Source organism: Colletotrichum siamense (genome assembly GCF_013390195.1).
Source record: "Colletotrichum siamense strain Cg363 chromosome Unknown KSG_Cg363_contig08, whole genome shotgun sequence".
NCBI lineage: Eukaryota > Fungi > Ascomycota > Sordariomycetes > Glomerellales > Glomerellaceae > Colletotrichum > Colletotrichum siamense.
The window spans coordinates 2,871,314-2,890,367 of record NW_023501021.1 but is presented as its reverse complement, the minus strand read 5'-3'; the positions used below and the strand labels follow the sequence as shown (position 1 = coordinate 2,890,367).

General features: G+C 52.6%; 6 protein-coding genes across 6 annotated transcripts; 3 read left to right on the top strand and 3 right to left on the bottom strand.

Moving 5' to 3' along the window:
* Positions 1-2,013: 2,013 nt before the first annotated feature.
* tif11 (Eukaryotic translation initiation factor 1A) lies at positions 2,014-2,864 on the top strand (the record flags this gene model as incomplete). Its single annotated transcript, XM_036644158.1, has 3 exons — positions 2,014-2,034; positions 2,246-2,324; positions 2,485-2,864. 3 exons carry the CDS (start codon positions 2,014-2,016, stop codon positions 2,862-2,864), a joined length of 480 nt encoding a protein of 159 aa, XP_036490363.1.
* Positions 2,865-3,568: 704 nt separating this feature from the next.
* Positions 3,569-5,617, bottom strand: LAS17 (Proline-rich protein LAS17; the record flags this gene model as incomplete). The annotated part of the gene is made up of 3 exons (XM_036644157.1): positions 3,569-3,597; positions 3,652-5,350; positions 5,408-5,617. 3 exons carry the CDS (start codon positions 5,615-5,617, stop codon positions 3,569-3,571), a joined length of 1,938 nt encoding a protein of 645 aa, XP_036490408.1.
* A 1,500-nt stretch (positions 5,618-7,117) lies between these two features.
* On the bottom strand, positions 7,118-7,396 carry CGCS363_v012307 (uncharacterized protein; the record flags this gene model as incomplete). Its single annotated transcript, XM_036644156.1, has 2 exons — positions 7,118-7,291; positions 7,349-7,396. 2 exons carry the CDS (start codon positions 7,394-7,396, stop codon positions 7,118-7,120), a joined length of 222 nt encoding a protein of 73 aa, XP_036490366.1.
* A 1,206-nt stretch (positions 7,397-8,602) lies between these two features.
* Positions 8,603-11,452, top strand: rad16 (DNA repair protein rad16; the record flags this gene model as incomplete). Its single annotated transcript, XM_036644155.1, has 2 exons — positions 8,603-8,647; positions 8,699-11,452. The coding sequence occupies 2 exons, from the start codon at positions 8,603-8,605 to the stop codon at positions 11,450-11,452; spliced, it is 2,799 nt and encodes a 932-aa protein (XP_036490365.1).
* A 419-nt stretch (positions 11,453-11,871) lies between these two features.
* Positions 11,872-12,155, bottom strand: CGCS363_v012305 (uncharacterized protein; the record flags this gene model as incomplete). The annotated part of the gene is made up of 2 exons (XM_036644154.1): positions 11,872-12,072; positions 12,135-12,155. The coding sequence occupies 2 exons, from the start codon at positions 12,153-12,155 to the stop codon at positions 11,872-11,874; spliced, it is 222 nt and encodes a 73-aa protein (XP_036490369.1).
* A 4,986-nt stretch (positions 12,156-17,141) lies between these two features.
* Positions 17,142-18,798, top strand: CGCS363_v012304 (Uncharacterized protein; the record flags this gene model as incomplete). Its single annotated transcript, XM_036644153.1, has 4 exons — positions 17,142-17,204; positions 17,329-17,352; positions 17,425-18,037; positions 18,095-18,798. The coding sequence occupies 4 exons, from the start codon at positions 17,142-17,144 to the stop codon at positions 18,796-18,798; spliced, it is 1,404 nt and encodes a 467-aa protein (XP_036490367.1).
* Positions 18,799-19,054: the final 256 nt, after the last annotated feature.

Genomic DNA, 19,054 nt, shown 5'->3' with positions numbered 1-19,054 from the left:
ATTGTGATGAAGAGTCTTTGTTCGCAAGTTAAACGGTTCTATTTTGGGGTATCAATGATGTTTGATGGTCAATAGGAGACTTTGGGCATTTAGTTGCGCGAGACTGACGGCAACTTTCTCGCAGGATTGTAGTTCTGCAGAGGAAGCCTTTCCTCGTTCTCCAGTTGTTGTGTCAAGGTCTGGCTTTCGCCCGTTGCATGATCCTCGATCTTGCTCGCAATGATGTGCGATCAGGCTCCATGGTAGGGAGCCTCCTCCAACTTCGGGTGCGGTTCCATTCCTTTTCAGAACTACTCATGGCCTCAAGGTCCTTGCAGCCTTCTTTGGCAATATGCGTGCCTTTGAGGCCGAGCTTTCTTGCTGAACCTGCGTCACATTGCTTAAAGGTTGACTACTCTTGGAGTCAGTGCCCTGCGTCAGCATGTCTTCCTTCTTCAGCCAAGGTTGATATGGAAGTCCTCGTAAGCTTGGAGTCGGGAGTTGCATCTCCCTTCTTGATGCTCGCCGCGATGTTGCGGCAGAAGGTGGCGGCCTCTCCGGGGGCCAGGCTCCTTGGGCCTGCTTTATGAAGAAGTCCACACAATGATCAACAACCTCTTGTATCTCCTTCATCGTGAACTTGGCCCTGATCTCCTGTGGTTGCTGTGCCTTCAAGAGTATCGACCCGCACAAATCACCTGGACCCTTCTTGCGCTGCCCGGCCACCTCTTCGGCAACAAGTCTCCGTCCATATATGTCATACCCTCTGGCGAACAGAGACGTCCTCAGAGCCTTCATCAACCTAGCACGCGCCGTAATGACGAGCCCAGCACGTCCGAATTTGTAAACACCATCATATTGTGGCCACAGCGGCCGATCTCTCTTCATCTTCTCATACTGATACTCCAGCACTGCGACATTGGCAGTGGGGTGTCGCGAGTTTTGGAATTTGAACATATCGAAACGTTCAACGACGTGCTCCAGCGAGTATCTGCAAAGGATGTATTTCTGCGCATCGATATTTTTGCTGTGATCTCGGGGCGCTTCCTTCCAAATTCCTCTTTGGAAGGGTGATCGCATGTTGAGGCGCCTAAATATGGCAACGGTATGTTGCTCGAGAGGCGCATTCTCGTCATACGGCTTGCTTGGGACGGGGAGAACCGGCTTTCTTGGGGAGGAGCTGTAGCATTGGACCGCCGGTGCGAATGTGGCTCGGAGCGCTGTCGAGGTCGACGGCAGCCGCCAAAGGCCGCGGGTCACTAACTGCCGTCTCGCCGGGTTCATCGCAGAGGTTCGGGTGTCGGGTGGCAAAGAGTCATGCCTGGCGGCGACAGTTGACTGTTGTCGAGGTTGGTCTAGCTCAGAGTCATGACCGAGTCATCGGTTCGGCTCTCTCGGGGAACGGGTTTCTGGAGGAAAACGATGTCACAAAAGTAGACAGTCTCCAACTTAAGAGATTAACAAGATCGTGGTTCAGAGACATCTCCAAAATATTTAGAGATTAGATAAGCCATCCATCAATACCAAGACCGTCCGGGTTGCAGAGTGGGCTGTGCAGTGTCAAACAATTGGCGTGTGGCTCGCACATTTTCACTGTACCTGTGCTGTGGTGCCTTAGGTAATGCACTGCTTGAGCCGAGCCACAGCACTTGGCCAACCGCTAACCTCAGTTTGTTGGTGATGACACCTAACTGCAGCCCCCTAAAGCAGTGTCCCCACTTGAGTCATACTGGCTGCATCATTCGCCCCTCCAGCAGCCCCAGAACCAGTGGTTCCAGCAAGCGCCATCCCTTTCCTCCCCCATTGCCGCAGTACCCAGTAAATCACTGCCCTGCGTAAGGCGAGGCACACACTGACTGGGTATCGGAGAAAGCAGCAGCCCAAAGCCCATATTTCGCGCGAGCGCACAATAAAGCCCGCCCATCAACATCATCGCCCACTTGATTCCCTCCCCTTTCCACTCCTCGACAACACTTCCACTCTCCCACCCCCCTCCCCCATCGAACCTCAGAACCGGTATTCTCGAGAGTCAAAATGCCCAAGAACAAGGGAAAGGTCAGTTCATCCATTTTCGTATGATTGTTGTGGTTGTGGTTTGGCAAAACAGAAGGGCGAAAAAAAACCACCCCTCCCCTGCTTAGCCGGACCCGCCATCAACCCCGCCCCCTCCATGCTATTCGAGGCAACGCACACCGATCATGGCGATGCTGTCGATGGTGTTGAGGATGATGCTGTCGCTCTTGAATACAGACTAACAACCACACAGGGAGGAAAGAACCGCAGACGTGGCAAGAACGAGTCCGACCACGAGAAGCGTGAGCTCACCTTCAAGGAAGATGGCCAAGGTCAGTGCAACACAACCTCCTTTGTTTCGGCTGCACGAAACAAGAAATTTCCATAATTTCCCATCACCAAACACGCGTTGGCACCACCACCACCAACGGCCTCTCACGCTGTCCTTCAACACAAAACAACGTCATGACCATGCCACTAACTTTCTTTCAGAGTACGCTCAGGTCGTAAAGATGCTCGGCAACGGCCGCCTCGAGGCCCAGTGCTTCGACGGCGTCAAGCGTCTCGCCAACATCCGTGGCAAGCTCCGCAAGAAGGTCTGGATCAACCAGGGCGACATCATCCTCCTCTCCCTGCGTGAGTACCAGGACGACAAGGGCGATGTCATCCTCAAGTACACCGCCGACGAGGCCCGTTCCCTCAAGGCCTACGGCGAGCTGCCCGAGTCCGCCAAGATCAACGAGACCGACACCTATGGTGCCGACGGCGACGGTGACTGCAACTTCGAGTTCGACGATGACCGCGACTCCGAGGAGAGCGGTGACGAGGCCGGCGGCGATGGCAAGAAGGAGGTCGACATTGACGACATTTAAACAAAAAATCCTTCCCACGCGCCACGCTCGTGTGTGTTTTTGTGGAGCCCCCGAAACCTCCTCCCCCGGCCGGCCTTCTGCTGCAAGACCGGAAGGGTGGGGATGCTGTCTTCTCTCTCAAATCCAGTGGTCTTCGCCACGTCGGCTACTGGATTCCGCGACAGTCAAGGTGTCTAGGGCGGTGCGTTGGACGGCCATGGTGGGAGAGACGTCATGGCTCGTCAGATCAGATCTCGGGGACGATAGAACTATTTCCTTGCGCTTGATTAATTGAATTATTTTGGCATGTGGCCTCCGGGCCACCTCCAAAGCCCACCATATATCACGCTGAAATTTCTTTCTCACATGCATAAATTCGCCGTCGTGGACAGTTGTTGATGTTTTGATTGCAATCTCTTTTACATATGGCTAATGCGCTTGTGAGCAAGCTCATTCACTTCCATGACAACCCGCTGATTGCGGTGCCGGACGCTATAATCATCGGCTTCCACATCATATCCCACTTTTCCTGCTTGGTGAAGCGCCCTTCAGTATGCTCTAAAAGACGCCAATAGCAGTGATCCACCCCATCCTAAGTATGCAGCTATCCTTTGGGATAGCAAGAACTGAATGCTAAATATCCGTGCTTGGGTTTGAAGAAGACGCATGCGTGGCACCATAACCTGAACGGTGTGCCTCTATGTCCATGATGAACAACTGACTGCTTACCAGTCGTCATTGTCACTTTCGTCATCTAACAGCAAATTAGCTTGGATTTCGTAGACCAAATAGACAGATGCCAACTTACCACTTCTGCTGACCTTCTCCTTTCTCTTCTGCAACGCGGCGGCAAGGGCGTTGGCCATGTCACCACCGCCACCAGGTGCAACACCAGCAGGGGGCAAACCGCTTCCGTGCGGCCCAGTATCGTTGCTGCCACCAACTGAAGCACCACTTCGGTCGCGAATCTGACTTCTGTCCACCTTCTTCAATGCCTTGATACCACCAGCCTTCTGGATATCGGCCAGCATGCCGGAGCGACCGGCGTCCGGCGCGGGAGCGGGAACGCCAGAGGAGTACCCAGAGTCCCGGTTCGGCATGGGAGGAGCCGGGGGTCCACCCAAGGCAGCTGGCGGCGGTGGGGGAGGAGGGGGAGGCGCACCGGCCCCGGGAGGAGGTGGAGGCGGTGCGGGGGGAGCGTTGCTTGATGGCAAAGGAGGTGGTGGGGGAGCGTTCGAGGAGGGCAACGGCGGGGGAGGTGGCGCGTTGGATGTTGGCAAAGGCGGTGGTGAGGTAGGGAGAGGGGGCGGAGGAGGCGCGCTCGACGAGGGTAACGGCGGCGGCGGAGGAGCCTGCGATGCTGGCAGAGGCGGTGGGGGTGGAGGGCCTCCAGCTGCTGGTGCAGGTGGTACCGGCCGTGAAGAAGGTGGTGGTAGGGGAGGGGCCTCGTTCGCCGGGGCTTTCGGGGGGAGGGCCGGCGGCGGACCAGCATCTGCTCTCGGAGGGGGAGGCGGTGGAACCGGACCGCGGCTTGGAGTTGGCGGCGGTCGTGAACCTGGAAACGCGGGAGGCACTCCGAACCTGTGGCTCGCGGGTCTCTCTTCTTCTTGCATAGGTGTCTTTGGCGGGCGTGGAGGCGGAGGCGGTCCATTTGCCGGCCCGCGAATGGCACTGACAGAGCCTCCCAGAGCATGCGCAAGCTTGCCGGCGTCTGGCAGGGGTGGAGGCACAGCGAAGCGGTTTTTGGGCGGCTCGGGCGCAGAAGGCTCGCTTGGAGGGGTTGGTTCTCTGTGAACGGCCGGCGGTTCGGTCTTGCCAGACCTCCGTGCTGGCGGAGGAGCGGGGGCATTGCCGCGTCGTGGGGCCGGAGGAGGCGGTGGTACACGTGGGCCGTCTGCTGGAGGGGGCGGCGGCGGAGGAAGCCTATTTCTTGGTTCGATGCCGTTGGAATGGGATCCTGTTGGTGGCGGAGGAGGGGGAGGAGGAACGTGGCTTCTTGCTCCAGCCATCAGCTTCTCCTGCTCCTCCTTCAAGAAGTCGACGATGAACTCCTGATTCTCCTTAATGAACTCATCGGTCAAGCCCTTGTCTCGCAGATCCTGTCCAAAGTTCTCGCGCCAATTCGAGTCGAACGCATCGAGAACCGCGAATTCGGAGGACTTGTGACCGTTGGGTCCCCCGAGCGATGGCATTCGGCCATGTGCTCGTGGCGAATCGGGGGGTGTGGGAGCTGAAGCATGGCGGCTACCGAAAAGTCCTCCGAGCAGACCATGTTTGTGAGGATGAGATTGTGCAGCTCCTCCGAATGGAGTTGCCCTTGTGCCTCTGCTCGCATTCTTTTCCCTGTCATCCATCTTCTTCTTGAATTGTTTGGCCTCCTTCTCGTCCATGAATGACAGGCCCGCGAGGCATTCTTCGATTTCGAAACTGTGAAAGTAGGTGCGGTCTTGATTGTAGCTCCACGATTCGAATATCTCCTGATCCCAGATGACGCCTCGGTTTGCGGACTAGACGCATGTCAGCCAAGGGATGCAACAGCAGGTAGAGAGGGGCGGGGTACTTACAGAGATGTCAACCATCTTGAGCCAATAGGTGTTGCCTACCAGATCGTTTGACAAAACGATGGCGCCCTGGATGCCCGTGTATGTCCATTTCGCAGGATTGGGATAGGCCACATATAACCTGGCGACGGCGACGGCTTGGATCTTGTTTGTCTGCTTGGGAACGAAGCGCTTGACAGTCTCCTTGTCGTCATCGCTCAAGATCGACGGCATGATGGCGGGGAGTGGTCAGCGAAGGAGAGGCGGTCGAGGGAGGTTGGGTGGTGGAGAGGTCGAGGTTCGTATGTAGTCGATTCAAGGTGGAATTGGGACGAGGTGGAGTTGATGCAGAGGGTCGTGTGCTTGCAGCAGCCGCGGCACCAAAGGCAGCAGTGGCACTCCCAGAATAACAGCAGCAGTCTGCGTCGTACGCGTGTATGTCAGGTAAGAGCAAGTGGCGCTTAGTCGATGGTGTCTGGGCAGACACCTCCTCTTTCGGGATGGCGGTTCGTCAGGTCGGTCGCTTTCAGCAGTGAACTTGGCAAGGTTCCCGAGGCGAGTTGAAGGGCGACGTCGCTTGTGGTGTTTGGAAGTTGAGGTACAGCGAGAAGGCTGCTATGCTGCCGCAGAACAAACAGCAGGGTCAGGTACAGTGCCAGTACTGGGCTGGCGTTAAGATTGGTGCAAACGTGAGGCAGCCGCTCTGCGCCCAAAAGAAAGCTGCGTCCAATGCGAGAGTGATAAGCTTGTGCTCAAAGATGCCAGAGCTTCCGGGTCCGGGGGCGTTTCATGAAATGTGGGCTCGCATCACTCAACGAGGGAACCCTGAGGATATCATAAAAATGCCGTCCCAAGAAGGCTGAGAGGAGAGAAGGTTGTGCCGCGCGAGGGTGAGGTCCTGGTCGTTGTGGTGTGTGCGATGGAAATAAACGTTACTCGGACCTGATTGAACGAGAAGAATGGTGGACAGGCGATTTGGCATGGAGGGAACGGTACGACTGTAGCGGAGCACTGGAGACCACGAATGGGACTGGGCCGGACGGGACTCGTAACCGGCTGCCCTGGGCCACCGCAGGTGGCTGAGTCGTTCGTTTCAGTGGCAGCCGGGCTGGGATGTTTCCTGAGTTTCCCTCACCAAAGGTCTCTCTCAGTGTCTCTCTCTCGGGCGCAGCTCGGGCGTCAGCTCAGGCCCCAGCTTTGCAGCGCTGAGGTGCGCATGCCAGCGCAGTCAGTGAGCCTGAAGGGGGCAGGCAGTGGTCCCTCGATACGCCGTACCAGCCACACCTTGCGCGTAAGCACCGCCACGTGGAAGTGAGAGGAAGATTGTCGTCATTGTGGGACGTGGAACCTGCAGCGTTGCATCTGTTGGTCTCTAAAGAAACATGCTGCATTGGTCGACTGATCAGTGATTGATGGACCGACCCTTTCTTCCATCTCGATAGGAGACTGTGCCGTGTAGCCATGCCCAAGATTCCTAATTCAAACAGACATCGCAAAGAAACGATTCGATATTGTCGCGATCTGCGCGAATTTGATCATCCGGGATAGCCACGCCAATTCACCGGTCTCAAATTATGTGGGAATCGATTCATGAATTCATTTGGAGCATTACGACGCTATCCGCCGCCCAATTCCGAAGGCTCCGTGCCCATCCCGGGTGCCGCCTCCGTGACCCATATTCTACAGTGTCATTTGTGATCATACATCATGAATAGTCAAATGCTGACTTCTTCTCTATTTGTTGAGAGCTTCAGCCTTGGCTCTACGCTCCTCCTTGGTGCCCTCCTCCTGGGCGTTGAAGTCCTTGGGCACGGCGGGGCCGGGGTGCGCCTGGTGGGCAGCGAACTTGGGGTCGACACCGCCCTCCTTAATGGGCTGGACGCTGAACTCCTTCTCCTTCTCGGAGTCCTGTTCGGAGGTCAGTCTGATGCTTGATTCTATTTTAGGGGCTAAGAGTTCGCTTACCTTGCCCTTGGTGATGTTGTTAACGAGTTCCTTAACCTTGTCGGCCATTGTGAATGATTATTGGTTGAGTTGTTTGTTTGGTTTGAGGTTTGGTTTTGAAAGGTGGTGGTGTCTTGTCTGGGCAGAAGCAAGGTAAGAACGAGCGGGACGAAGGGCTGTTTATAAAGTATCTCGTCGGAGGCTTACATGTGAGTTGAGGCGTGCCTGCGGTACGTGGAGGGTTGCGACGGCTGATGACGTCGTTCTGCTAACTGAGGGGAAAGCGAAGGTGACTGGACGACCCCAAACATCCTATCCCCGCTTACCTGGAAGGCCTCCCAATTTGCAAGCAGTGACTACGTGCTAAACCGTGCTTCGGATGGCATCAGCTGTTTACATCTGTATTGTCCGTCCGTAGCCGCCCTATCCACATGGAAGTAGAGAGATGGAGATGCTTGCCAAAAGAGTCCTGCGCGTCACCGGCGACTTACGTGCATATCACGCGGCCACTAACGTGTAAGAGGATGAGCCAGAAACCTGACAGACGGTGCTACTCTCCAGTGACAACACGTAGTCTCCATAGTCCCCACGAGTTTGTCTGCCAGTCACTGTTCCAGATCACCTCGAGTCGAGATGGCGTTGGCGCTAATGACGACTGAGGTTGAAGATCCAACATCAGATCTTGGCCATGCCAAGCCTTACAGATGGCATGATGGCGGTCTCTAATTCTAGATCAGTAGCCGCATGAAGAAGCTAGAGATCGGCGCAGCAATATCCAAAGGTTGCTCATCCAGGCCTTGCTGAGGCACCTTTGCCTGAAGCGAGTGCTGAAGACTGCATACTCCAACATTGGTTGTGAAAACATTAACAGCCGGGCTCTAAGTTATTAAGCTTAACTGTTAAGCAACACTCAGATAACAGTGATCAAAAAGATGAGGCTTAGTCCGAGCAAACTCAGGGAAGCTTTGATACCGCGCAATTACTTGCAGCCAAGAGAAACCTCGAAATTGGGTACCCATGATACCCTTCCGTCAATTGCTTGGTTGCATGGAAGGTACAACCAGCGGGTGATTTCATGAAGTGGCCTGCCTACGCGCACAGTGCTAGATCATCCCACTGGAGGCCGATCCTGCTGGACACAGGCCTTTGGACAGTGCGCGACACGGTACGTCCTGGGCCAGGCATCATCAAAGGCCTATCCGAATTCAGCCATTGATTCTTATCAACGCCAACACGACCTACTACCGACGCTCCTCCTCTCCAGCATGGTGCATCATGTCAGCCAACGCTCCTCAGCCCGTGAAGCTATCATTGCCCCTTGTCAGTCGCTTGCTCGCACGAAGTCACGTATCGCTGCTGATACCTGTCTAGGAATACCAACAAAACCTCTTTCAAGAGCTGAGAAATGAAGATGAGCTTGTCGTACTTGCCCGCGGGCTGGGGCTGATGCGATTGGTCACCAATCTGCTTCATTCCTATGATGCTGCAGGAAACAATCTGATAATTCTCGTCGGCGCGGAGGACCGTGAGAACAACTGGATCGGAGAAGCCCTCGCGGAGCACGCCGCGATCAGCATGTCCCCTAACGCCAGGGGGCTCACGGTCGTCAACACCGACTTCACCAGCGTCGGCGCCAGAGAAAAGATGTACGCACGTGGCGGGATCTTCAGCATCACCTCGCGTATTTTAGTCGTCGACCTACTGACGAATTTGCTCGACACCGAGAAAGTGACTGGTCTCGTGGTCTTGCACGCCGATCGTGTCGTTGCGACATCCCTTGAGGCCTTCATCTTGAGAATCTATCGCCAGAAAAACAAGGCCGGCTTCTTGAAGGCGTTTGCCGACAATCCGGATCCATTTTCAACGGGCTTTTCGCCATTGTCTACTATGATGAGGAACCTATTTCTCAAGAAAGCATCATTATGGCCGCGATTTCATGTCACAGTAGCCCAGTCGCTGGAAGGCAAGAAGACGGCAGAGGTCATTGAGCTGAACATCACCATGACGGATGCTATGCGAGACATTCAGAACTCCATTCTTGAGTGCGTTGAAGTCAGCATCCACGAGTTGAAGAAAGGAAATACTGGTCTGGAGATGGAAGATTGGAATCTCGACAGCGCCTTGCACAAGAACTTTGATGTTATCATCCGGAGACAGCTCGATCCAAACTGGCACCGAGTCAGCTGGAAGACGCGGCAGATTGTTAACGATTTGAGCGTTCTGCGTGGCATGTTATCGTCAGTATTGACACTCGACGCCGTTTCCTTTCTCCAGCACCTGGATACAATCCACGCGGCGCATTCACCGCCTCCGGGTTCAACGCGTCAAAACCAGTCTCCATGGCTTTTTCTTGACGCCGCGCAAACGATTTTTGAGACTGCTCGAAGGAGAGTCTACGCAGCCAGCTCAAAGGCGGCCACGGCAGACGCCAACATCGACTCCCTCAAGCCTGTGCTCGAGGAACAACCAAAATGGGCTTGGCTGGCAGATGTTCTGACAGAGATTGACAATAGCATGCACTTCGACCCTCCAGCCCGTGATGATTCTAATGGAACCATCCTGATCATGTGCGGCGACACAAACACCTGCAGACAACTCCGCGACTACCTGCAGACGATGCATTTCAAGCCCAAGGTTGAGAAGGATCCATCTGCGGAGGACGAAGAAGACGGGGACCAGCCATCGGCAGCTTTCATGATGAGGAGAAAGTTGCGCAATTATCTTCGATGGAAAAAGGAGTTTGCCCAGGTCAACGCAACACTTTTCTCGGAGAATCAGAAAGCTCTGAATGGCGCAACTGACAGGGCAGGTCAACCGCTCAGAGGGAAGTCGAACAAGCGGAGGCGTATGAGAGGTGGCGGGGCTGGTGGACAAACCCTCACGCGAGCCGAGAATGGCAGCATCATGCAATTCTTTGAGCGGCCAGGAGAGGTGGAAGACCTCATGGCGGAGGTTCAAATCACCGAAGAAGAAGCCGAACAGAAACCGGAGATCGTCACCGACCCACTGGAGAACATGGAGGACTATTACCAACTCTACGAGATGCAGGATCTCGTCGTTATTCACGCATATGACGGAGACCATGACGAACACGTCTTGGAGGAGGTGAAGCCGCGGTACATCATCATGTACGAACCTGATGCCGCCTTCATCCGTCGAGTGGAAGTCTACCGGTCCTCGCACAACGACAGAAATGTCCGCGTGTATTTCCTCTACTATGGCGAGTCTGTCGAGGAGCAACGCTATCTCTCCAGCGTTAGACGAGAAAAGGACGCCTTTACCAAGCTGATCAAGGAGCGAGCGTCCATGTCGTTGGTCATGACTGTAGATCCTCACGGGGTTGAGGACCCGCAGGAAGCATTCCTCCGTACGATCAACACCAGAATTGCAGGCGGCGGCCGACTGGCCGCAACAGCGCAGCCGCCGCGTGTGGTGGTTGATGTGAGAGAGTTCCGCTCTTCATTACCTTCACTGCTCCACGGGCGCTCCATGATTATCGTGCCCTGCATGTTGACCGTGGGCGATTACGTTCTATCGCCCAACATCTGCGTCGAACGAAAGTCCATCAGCGATCTCATCTCGTCCTTTAAGGACGGCCGCCTGTACGCGCAGGCGGAGACCATGTTTCAACATTACAAGAACCCAATGCTCCTCATTGAATTCGACCAGAACAAATCTTTCACGCTGGAGCCTTTTGCCGACCTCTCTGGCAGTCTAAACAGCATTGCGCCGACTAATGTATCGTCCGACCTGCAGTCGAAGCTCGTATTGCTCACGCTCGCGTTTCCAAAGTTGCGAATCATCTGGTCGTCGTCGCCGTATCAGACCGCCGAGATTTTTGAGTCGTTGAAGTCGCAGGAGGATGAGCCGGATCCCATCGCTGCGGTACGCGCTGGGCTAGACAAGGATATGAAGGCAGAGGACCAATCGTTCAATCTCGAGCCGCAGGAGATGCTGTCTGCCGTACCGGGTGTCAATCCTAAAAATATCATGCGATTGGTGCTTGCCACGGAGAATTTGAGAGAAGTGGCGAACTTGAACGAGCGGGAGCTTGAGCCGATGGTGGGGAAGGAAGCTGGGCGACAGATTTATGGATTTTTCAATCGCAATGTGTTGGAAGATTGAATCATGAGCTATATACTAAATACTATTCTTATTCTCAATTCAGCAATCAAGTCGGAGCATACGACCTGCATGGTTCGTATACTGCCCGAGCAAAAATATCAGACGGCAGATGATGTGTCCCAACCCACAACTTAGGCATCACAACAAACCATGTTCAGGTCACGGCACAAATTTGGATGTAAAAATACCATTTCAAGCTAAGCTAACCAGGTATCGTGGGTATCTTCAAAGAAAACGTGGGGGGTATGCTGTCAAAGCTGTTCGCGCTCGCCGCAGTCGTAAAAGTGAATCATCCACCACCTCCGTCCTCACCCCCTCGCGTGAAATTCCATAATCGTACAATGTCCATGCTTATGACATTGATCTCAAGTCTCCCTCATCTGTGCTGTGATTCTTCGGATTTACAGACGAGGGCCCGCTCAGACTCGACTTCTAGTCGTGGTGGTGTGACGGGAGCGACGTCCGCCTCCGCCGCGACGACCGCAGTAGCCACAGGTCAGGAAGCTGATGATGATGTTGCAGAAGGAGACAATGCCACCGATGATGGCGTGGAGGATACCGCCAATGCCAGAGATGACGGAGGTCAGGCAGTTTCCGATGGTGCGGAAGACCGATTGGATCTGTTTGGATATTTCGTCAGTATTAAATTCTGCCATTGGGTTTGATGGAAGATTGAACTTACGCAAGAGACGACGGCGCCCATAGTTGCGGTTTGTGTAGATTGGTTGAAATGGGAGATTTGTTTGTGTTTGACAGGAGGTTGTGACTTCAAGTGAAGTGTGCTTGTTTTTGTTTGATGTTGTTGTTCTGGAGAGCTGTTCAAGAAAGTGTATCGTCGAAAGAAAGGATGGTCTTATATACACGATCGAACACTCGACACTAGAACCAACCGGAGCGTACTCCAGGCCAGGGTGACAGGGAACAAGGCTCTTACCTCACCTTACATCACAGAGCGCAGACTGGTGACACCATACCGTGGGGCCGGCCGCCGCCCAAAATGCGAAGGGCCATCGTCGATTTCACCTTATCGGACAAATTGGGCCATCTGTATGGCGCCCCTTGGGAAATTTGGCGCGGAAAGAGGTATCTTGGCGGTAGAGGTTTGCAGGAGATCTACTTACGGCGCACGGCATAGTGACGTCAATGGGGTAATCTCCCCGTGATACATCAGACATTTGTCCCTCTCCCTTTCGATTCCCGCTTCCTTCAGGCAATGTACGTACTCTGTAGGAAATTTTTCATTTTAGGTAGCCACGAGGGAGGGTTGAAAACACCGCAAAAAGGCCACAGGGGGCGGCGATCCGAGCATTGTGACTGCGTCTCTAGGGCCCACGGATTTCAATCACACGACTGGATTCGCCCGGACAAAACGCACCGGCCGGGACGATGATGGATTAAGGTGTGTGGAAAAAGACGTTTTAGGTGGCCCCCATGCCCCCTCCTGACGTTAGCCTGCAGGGCTGTTGGTCCAGCGTTGATGGGGAGGTACTCAGGTGAAAAAAAACAGCGCTGCTTTTGCTAGCACTACTACTACACTATTAATACCGTTAATTTAGAAGCTAGTTATCTTACCTCCTAGTATAATTATATATTTAAGACGCTTTAATATTAATTTAATCTATTTATTAATAATATCTTAATTTAGATCGTATTAAGCTATTTTTATAAGCTTTTTTAAGTATTCTTTATCTTAGTAAAGTATACTATAAATATATTACTTTAAGATAGATTATATATTCTTAATAAGTAAAAGATTAAGGTTTTTTAAGTAGTTAAACTAGTAATTAAGGCTATTATAATCCTTCTAAACCTTTACTTTATTACTCTTATTTAGTTTATAGTTTAAGTTATTATCCTTTTTAAGAGTAAAATATTTACTTTTATTATAAACTTCTTAGAGCTATAGCTTAATATAAAGTTTAAGTATAATATTAATATAGACCTATTAGCTTATCTTTTTATTATAATTTATAAATATATTATATTATATTAAATTATTTTTAAACTTATAGCTAATTACTTCTTAGTAGTAAATAGCTTTTTTATTATTATTATTAAGTTCTTAGTGTTTTTAGAGATTAAAAGGGTTATTATATATATTAAGCTTATAAGTAATATAAGTTAAGTGCTTATTAGTAAAGCTAAAGTAGTATTTATTACTAAATACTTAATTATACTAATATTAAAGCTTAAGCTATAGTTATAAAGTTTCTTTAGTATATTTAAAGCGTTTCTTAATAATATTTTTATTAATATAGGTAACTTATTTTATAATATATTTACTAATATATTAATATTTAAATAACTTTTAAATTATATATAAAGTAGTATTTAGAATACTTACTTCTAAAAGTAATACCTCTTATAATAAATATTTAGCTTTAAAGCTTTCTATATTATATAAAGCTTTAACTATATTAAAGTTAATATTATTATAGTAGTATTTATAGCTATATATTTTAGATAAATTAGGATTATAATAATATATATAATTAAAGCTCTTATAGTTAGCTAGTATTTTATAACCTTACTTCTCTAATACTAAAAAATATAAAAAAGTTCTTTTTTTTTATACTTAATTCCCTTAGTTTTAAGGAAGTTATAAGCGTTTTATAAACGCACTTTTTTTAGCGTATCGAAAGCTTTATAGCTTATCGTAGTAGTAGTGGTGGTGCTGTAGTAGTGTGGATGGTGGTGGAGGGTGGTGGTGGTGATGGGTAAAAGCGGCGCTGTTTTTTTTCACCCGAGTGGGAGGTTGCTCGTTTGAGTAGGAGATGGGCGAGGAGCAGAGACGACCCGTTGTTGATTGGAGAACGGTCATGTCATGGTGCTTAATCTGTGCTGGGTCGACGGTTTGCCAGCCCCAAATTGGAAAACGTGGTGGCTGCGAGCGCTTGCTCGGTTTTTGCCTGGGGCCGTGTGTGGCGGCGCGCGTGGTTGTCTCATTTCCCTCTCATCCCTCCTTTGCGCGCCGAAGCAGGTTCTGATGCAGGAGATGACATAGCTTCCTCTGGGGGGGGACTGTTGCTATGGTTTTGGATGATGGTATGACGTATGCGGCTCGGAGAATTCTTTTTTCTTCGTGCTTGGGGTGAACACTTCCACAACTGGGATGTTGAGTGAGTTGTGGAGCCGGCACTGCGTCACTCGGACGGGAGGGTTGACGGGTAGCGTGCCCCGGGGCGGGATTGCTGGGCGGTTGGCTGACCCTTGGCCCCTCCTGCGATGAAAACCCGGGATCACTTGATTCTCGAGGCTGTTTGGGAGTTTCACGAAGGGTCTGGAATGGGCGGTTTTGACGCCTGGGCGCCCTGGTGGTGGTATGTCTTGGATGCTGCATCGCCATACGATCTCGTGTTTTCCCTAATGGCCTCATACAGACACACAAGAGCGGGAAGGTGTTCGTCTTGACGCATGTCGCGGTCAGTTCCGAATTGTTGGGGGCCTTTGAAGCAGGGCGGCACCCTGGTGCTTCTGGGGAAGGAGCAGCATCATCACTGGTTCTCCGATTCGCGTACCTGAGAATCAAAGTTCGGGATGTTAGAGGGCTTGACCTTGTCTGTATGCTGCAGTACGGTAGACCACTTCGCCTATCTTCGGTTAGGTGCCTGGAGCAATTCGTGATGCTTGTTGCTATTTGGTGTTCTTTGGTGAGTAAGTTGATACGAGGGAACCACGGCATGAGGTTGAGCAGACGCTGTGATCTTAGAACCAGGTAGTGAGACTGGATACGAGAAGACGATCCACTACACACATTCACTCTGCATTCCCAGAAGGGAGATTGCGTGATTTTTTCCTATAGGAAGGCGAGATGGAACGTCTAAGCCAAATTCTGGCTTCCTTAGAATCGCGGGGGAAATTGATCTTCTGAGAGCAAATCGGTGAGAGTCCGCATCATAATGTTGATGATCTCCGGCGACAACGATTGACAGCGACCAACAGAGAACGAGAGTGAAGAGAGGTAAACCGGAAACAGATCAATGACTAAACAAATGTAATGGGTGTTTTGGCAAGTAGTCATGCACTGTTTCGAGAAATTATTCCGACGAAGAGGTCCAGAGTGAAATGGAATAAACAGATGGCTTGAGTCGTGGTCGTCCCACAGGGGCAGTTCCACTGAAGAAGGCCTCGCTTCAGCGCTTGGCTCGCTGGAGATGCTTACGTACACGGCTGCAATGCCGAACTTCAAACGGGATGAGTGAGAGAATCCTCCAAGAATAACTCACCCATTCCAGATGCCGAAACAGGCATTTCTGACGGTCGTGATGGTGTCGCCAACCTCGACCTTCGCATTTTACCGAGAAATCAACAGGCTCACAAAGACTGTCCTAGGATAAAGCCTAGTGTTGCGGCAATGGATTTCGACCTGCTGTGGCGCAGGCTAGGAGGCGATAATTAGGAAACCCCATTGTGGCTCGTTACACTGGAGCGAGTCCAGCCCAGCCCAACGCGGTGCTGGCCGCCCGGACTCCGGGGATGGATGCAGGCATGGCTGGGCAAGCTCCCAATACACCGGATGAGTTACGTATTCGCCTGGCCTCGTCCAAACTCTCTTCTTTCATCATCGGTCAAGGACTGCATAATTATACGACTCTTGCAAGAACCCTTATTACCTTCCAACGACGCCCGCCCGCCAAATATCGAGTCTTGCATCTGTCTCGGCCGCTGCTTTCACCCTTGTTGGCTGAGTAATTTTACTCCATCCGCGCCATTGACAGATACGGGGTTGAAGGCGCTGAAACTGCCAACCCACTCGTCACATCTCGATACTACTCGCATTCAATACGACCGACTGAGCGGACGGACGGACGACGACTGCCGGACCAAACACACAAAGCCAGGCACGGCTGATTGGCCACTGACCTTGCATGCAATCTTGAGCCTTCCTCCAAAGGGCATCCATCAAGAAAACCAAGGTCGCGGTGAAGTTGGTCGGCGGCGGCATCCCGTTATCTACTAGCCACATTACGATCCCGCCCCCCTCCTCTCCCTACCTTACCTGACCGTCCCCCTCGCCGTACCTACCGTATTATCCGATCATACCGAAACCGAACGAACGCCGCTGACAGTCTGACCGTTGCTGTCGCTGCCTCTGCCTGCCTGTCCCTGCCTGTCCTTGCACCTGCCCGCACCAACTCTGCCGCCCGCGCGCTCACTCATTGCCTGTTTCCCCCTCCGAAGGGGTGCAGTCCTCACTCCGGGCCGCAAAGTATTATTAACTCGCCCCCAACGGACGGAGCCCAGCCAGCCATGCCTTCCGTGAAACATGGCTTCCTTAAGTAAGCCCTTACACCCTCCCTCCTCTGCCCTATTCCCAACCGTCATTCGTCCTATGTCGTCGAGCTGGGCTTTTTTTCGGCCTCGCTGTCCAGTTATTCACCTTACCCTTTTTATCCTATATCGGGCCCCTCATTCCTGAACCCCCACGTGGTTGGCAACGCTTGAGCCTGTCCATGAGGCTGAGATCTCACTGAGACAAGGACTTGGTGGCTTTCTTGGTGGCTTCGCCAGCCTCACTCATTCACCGTCGTCACTGCAGCATCCTAACCACCTATTATTGCCATTCCCATGTCTCTCCCTTGATTTACGTCCTATCTTGGGGGCTCGGGGCTTTTGAGTCCCTGCCTCGTTTTGCTTCCCGCTCCGGCCACAACTCTCTACCGTCAACCTAGAATATCACTCGCTCATCATGAGTCCTCTCAAGAGCTTTGCTAACGGGGGCTTCCTTCCCACAGTCAATAAGAACAGAAAGGTAAAGCATTCGTCTGTACCCACATTCTGTCATGAGAAACTCAATCCCTCGGAAAGTGGAGGATGTGCATTCTGCATTCGGACCACTCAACGAACGATAAGCGTGCTAACAATTTGTGACGCAGCCAAAGTTTGAGCTACACCTAAAGGTTTGCGAACACCATCCACAATAGCTATACCTAGCTTGTTATACCAAAGGTTTCCTGGCTAACATCTCCCAGATCTACGACCTAAACAACGTCCCGCTGGTGTCTGGAACATCAATAGTGAAATGGCACCTCTCTCACTCCATCATCGCTGAGCATCGGGGCCGCACTCCTAAGTGCCCCATCTCCAACCACAAGGTCGAGTACAACTACCAAAAGGTAGTCAGTCACATCCGGATCAGCATCGACAAGAACAACAACTTGACCGAGTGCCCCGTCGAGTTTGAAGTACTGCAAGAGTTTTCCGGTGGCGGCCACGATGAAAAGATTTCGCTCGGCAAGGTGCAGCTGAACCTCAGCGAGTACGTCGAGGAGAGCGATGGCCTCACCCGCGAGAGTAGCAGCTTCGACCGCGGCCACGCGCGCAAGCGCAGCAGCGGCACCGCAAGCACGAGTCCCAAGTCGATGAAAGCCCCCATCCTGGAGGACCCTGATGTCGAGGACGGTATCGTCAGGCGCTACCTCATGCAGGACAGCAAGATCAACAGTACCTTGAAGATAGGGATTTTCATGAAACAGCTGGATGGCGACAAGGGGTACTCTGCGCCGCCGCTGAGAACAGCACCCGTCTTTGGAGGAATCGCCGGCATCATGGCAGGCGAGCAAGTCGAGCAGGACGATGCAGGGCGTATGTGCCCTTTACCCCTTAACGCAAACCCTTGGCATTCCTCGCTGACCTTCACAGAAATTCCCACCATGGCCAAGTCGCGCGACGCGTCAGAGGTTCAAGACATGTACCGTCGCGCCCTCGCAGCCTCCTGGTCCTGCCAGCCCGGTGAGCTCCCCGCAGACGAGTGCATCGAGGACATCTTCTCCGGTGGCGACGGCTGGCGCACCGGTAGGACCGGCCGCACCGGCAAGACCGCGACCTTCGATCTGGACAACAACGGCTCCCTGAGCTCCGACGAGGGCGGCATGGGCACTCTGCGCCCGTCAGACTTGCGCAAGTTACAGCAAAAACAAGAACGCCAGAAGCAGCAACAACAACAGCAGCAGCAGAAACAGGACCACCACCACCACCTCACGCTCCACCTGCACCAAAACGGCGGCGGCAACGCCCGCAACCACTCCCGCAGCAACAGCGGCTCCAGCGACCGCAGCTTCACCACCGTCCTCACAGCCCGCGCCAACGACGGCGCGAGCAGCACGACCGCCGGCATCGGCCGCCGCGGGTCTCGGCATGGCCGCAGGGAGCTTCGCGACGACGATGGTCGCGGCGGACGCAGCGGGTACCCGCGCTCGAGGAGCCGGAGCGGGAGCATGGCGAGCCTTGCGCCGACGATAGGCAGCAGCGACCGCGGGCGCGACTCCCGAAGGAACAGGGAGCTGGAGGAGTTTGATGTACGGGACGATCTTGTGGCGTGGAGGCTCCCTGGCGCTGTGTCGTAAGGCATGATTGAGGCGCACTCGGCAACTCTCTTTACTATATATCGGCGGATTCTGTTCAGTCAGCAGGGCGTATGGATGCATCAGCGACCATGTTATTTGTTCCTTCCTTTCCAGCGTTAGCTATCTTTAAGACAACACTGTTGCATATTGCGTTGGCGATTTAGTTGTGGGTTTGCATTCGTGCCCAGGACAGACGAGGCTCGTTGAATCCTCCCCTTTTCACTATATGAGGCAGCAACATAGTTGGTAACAAGTA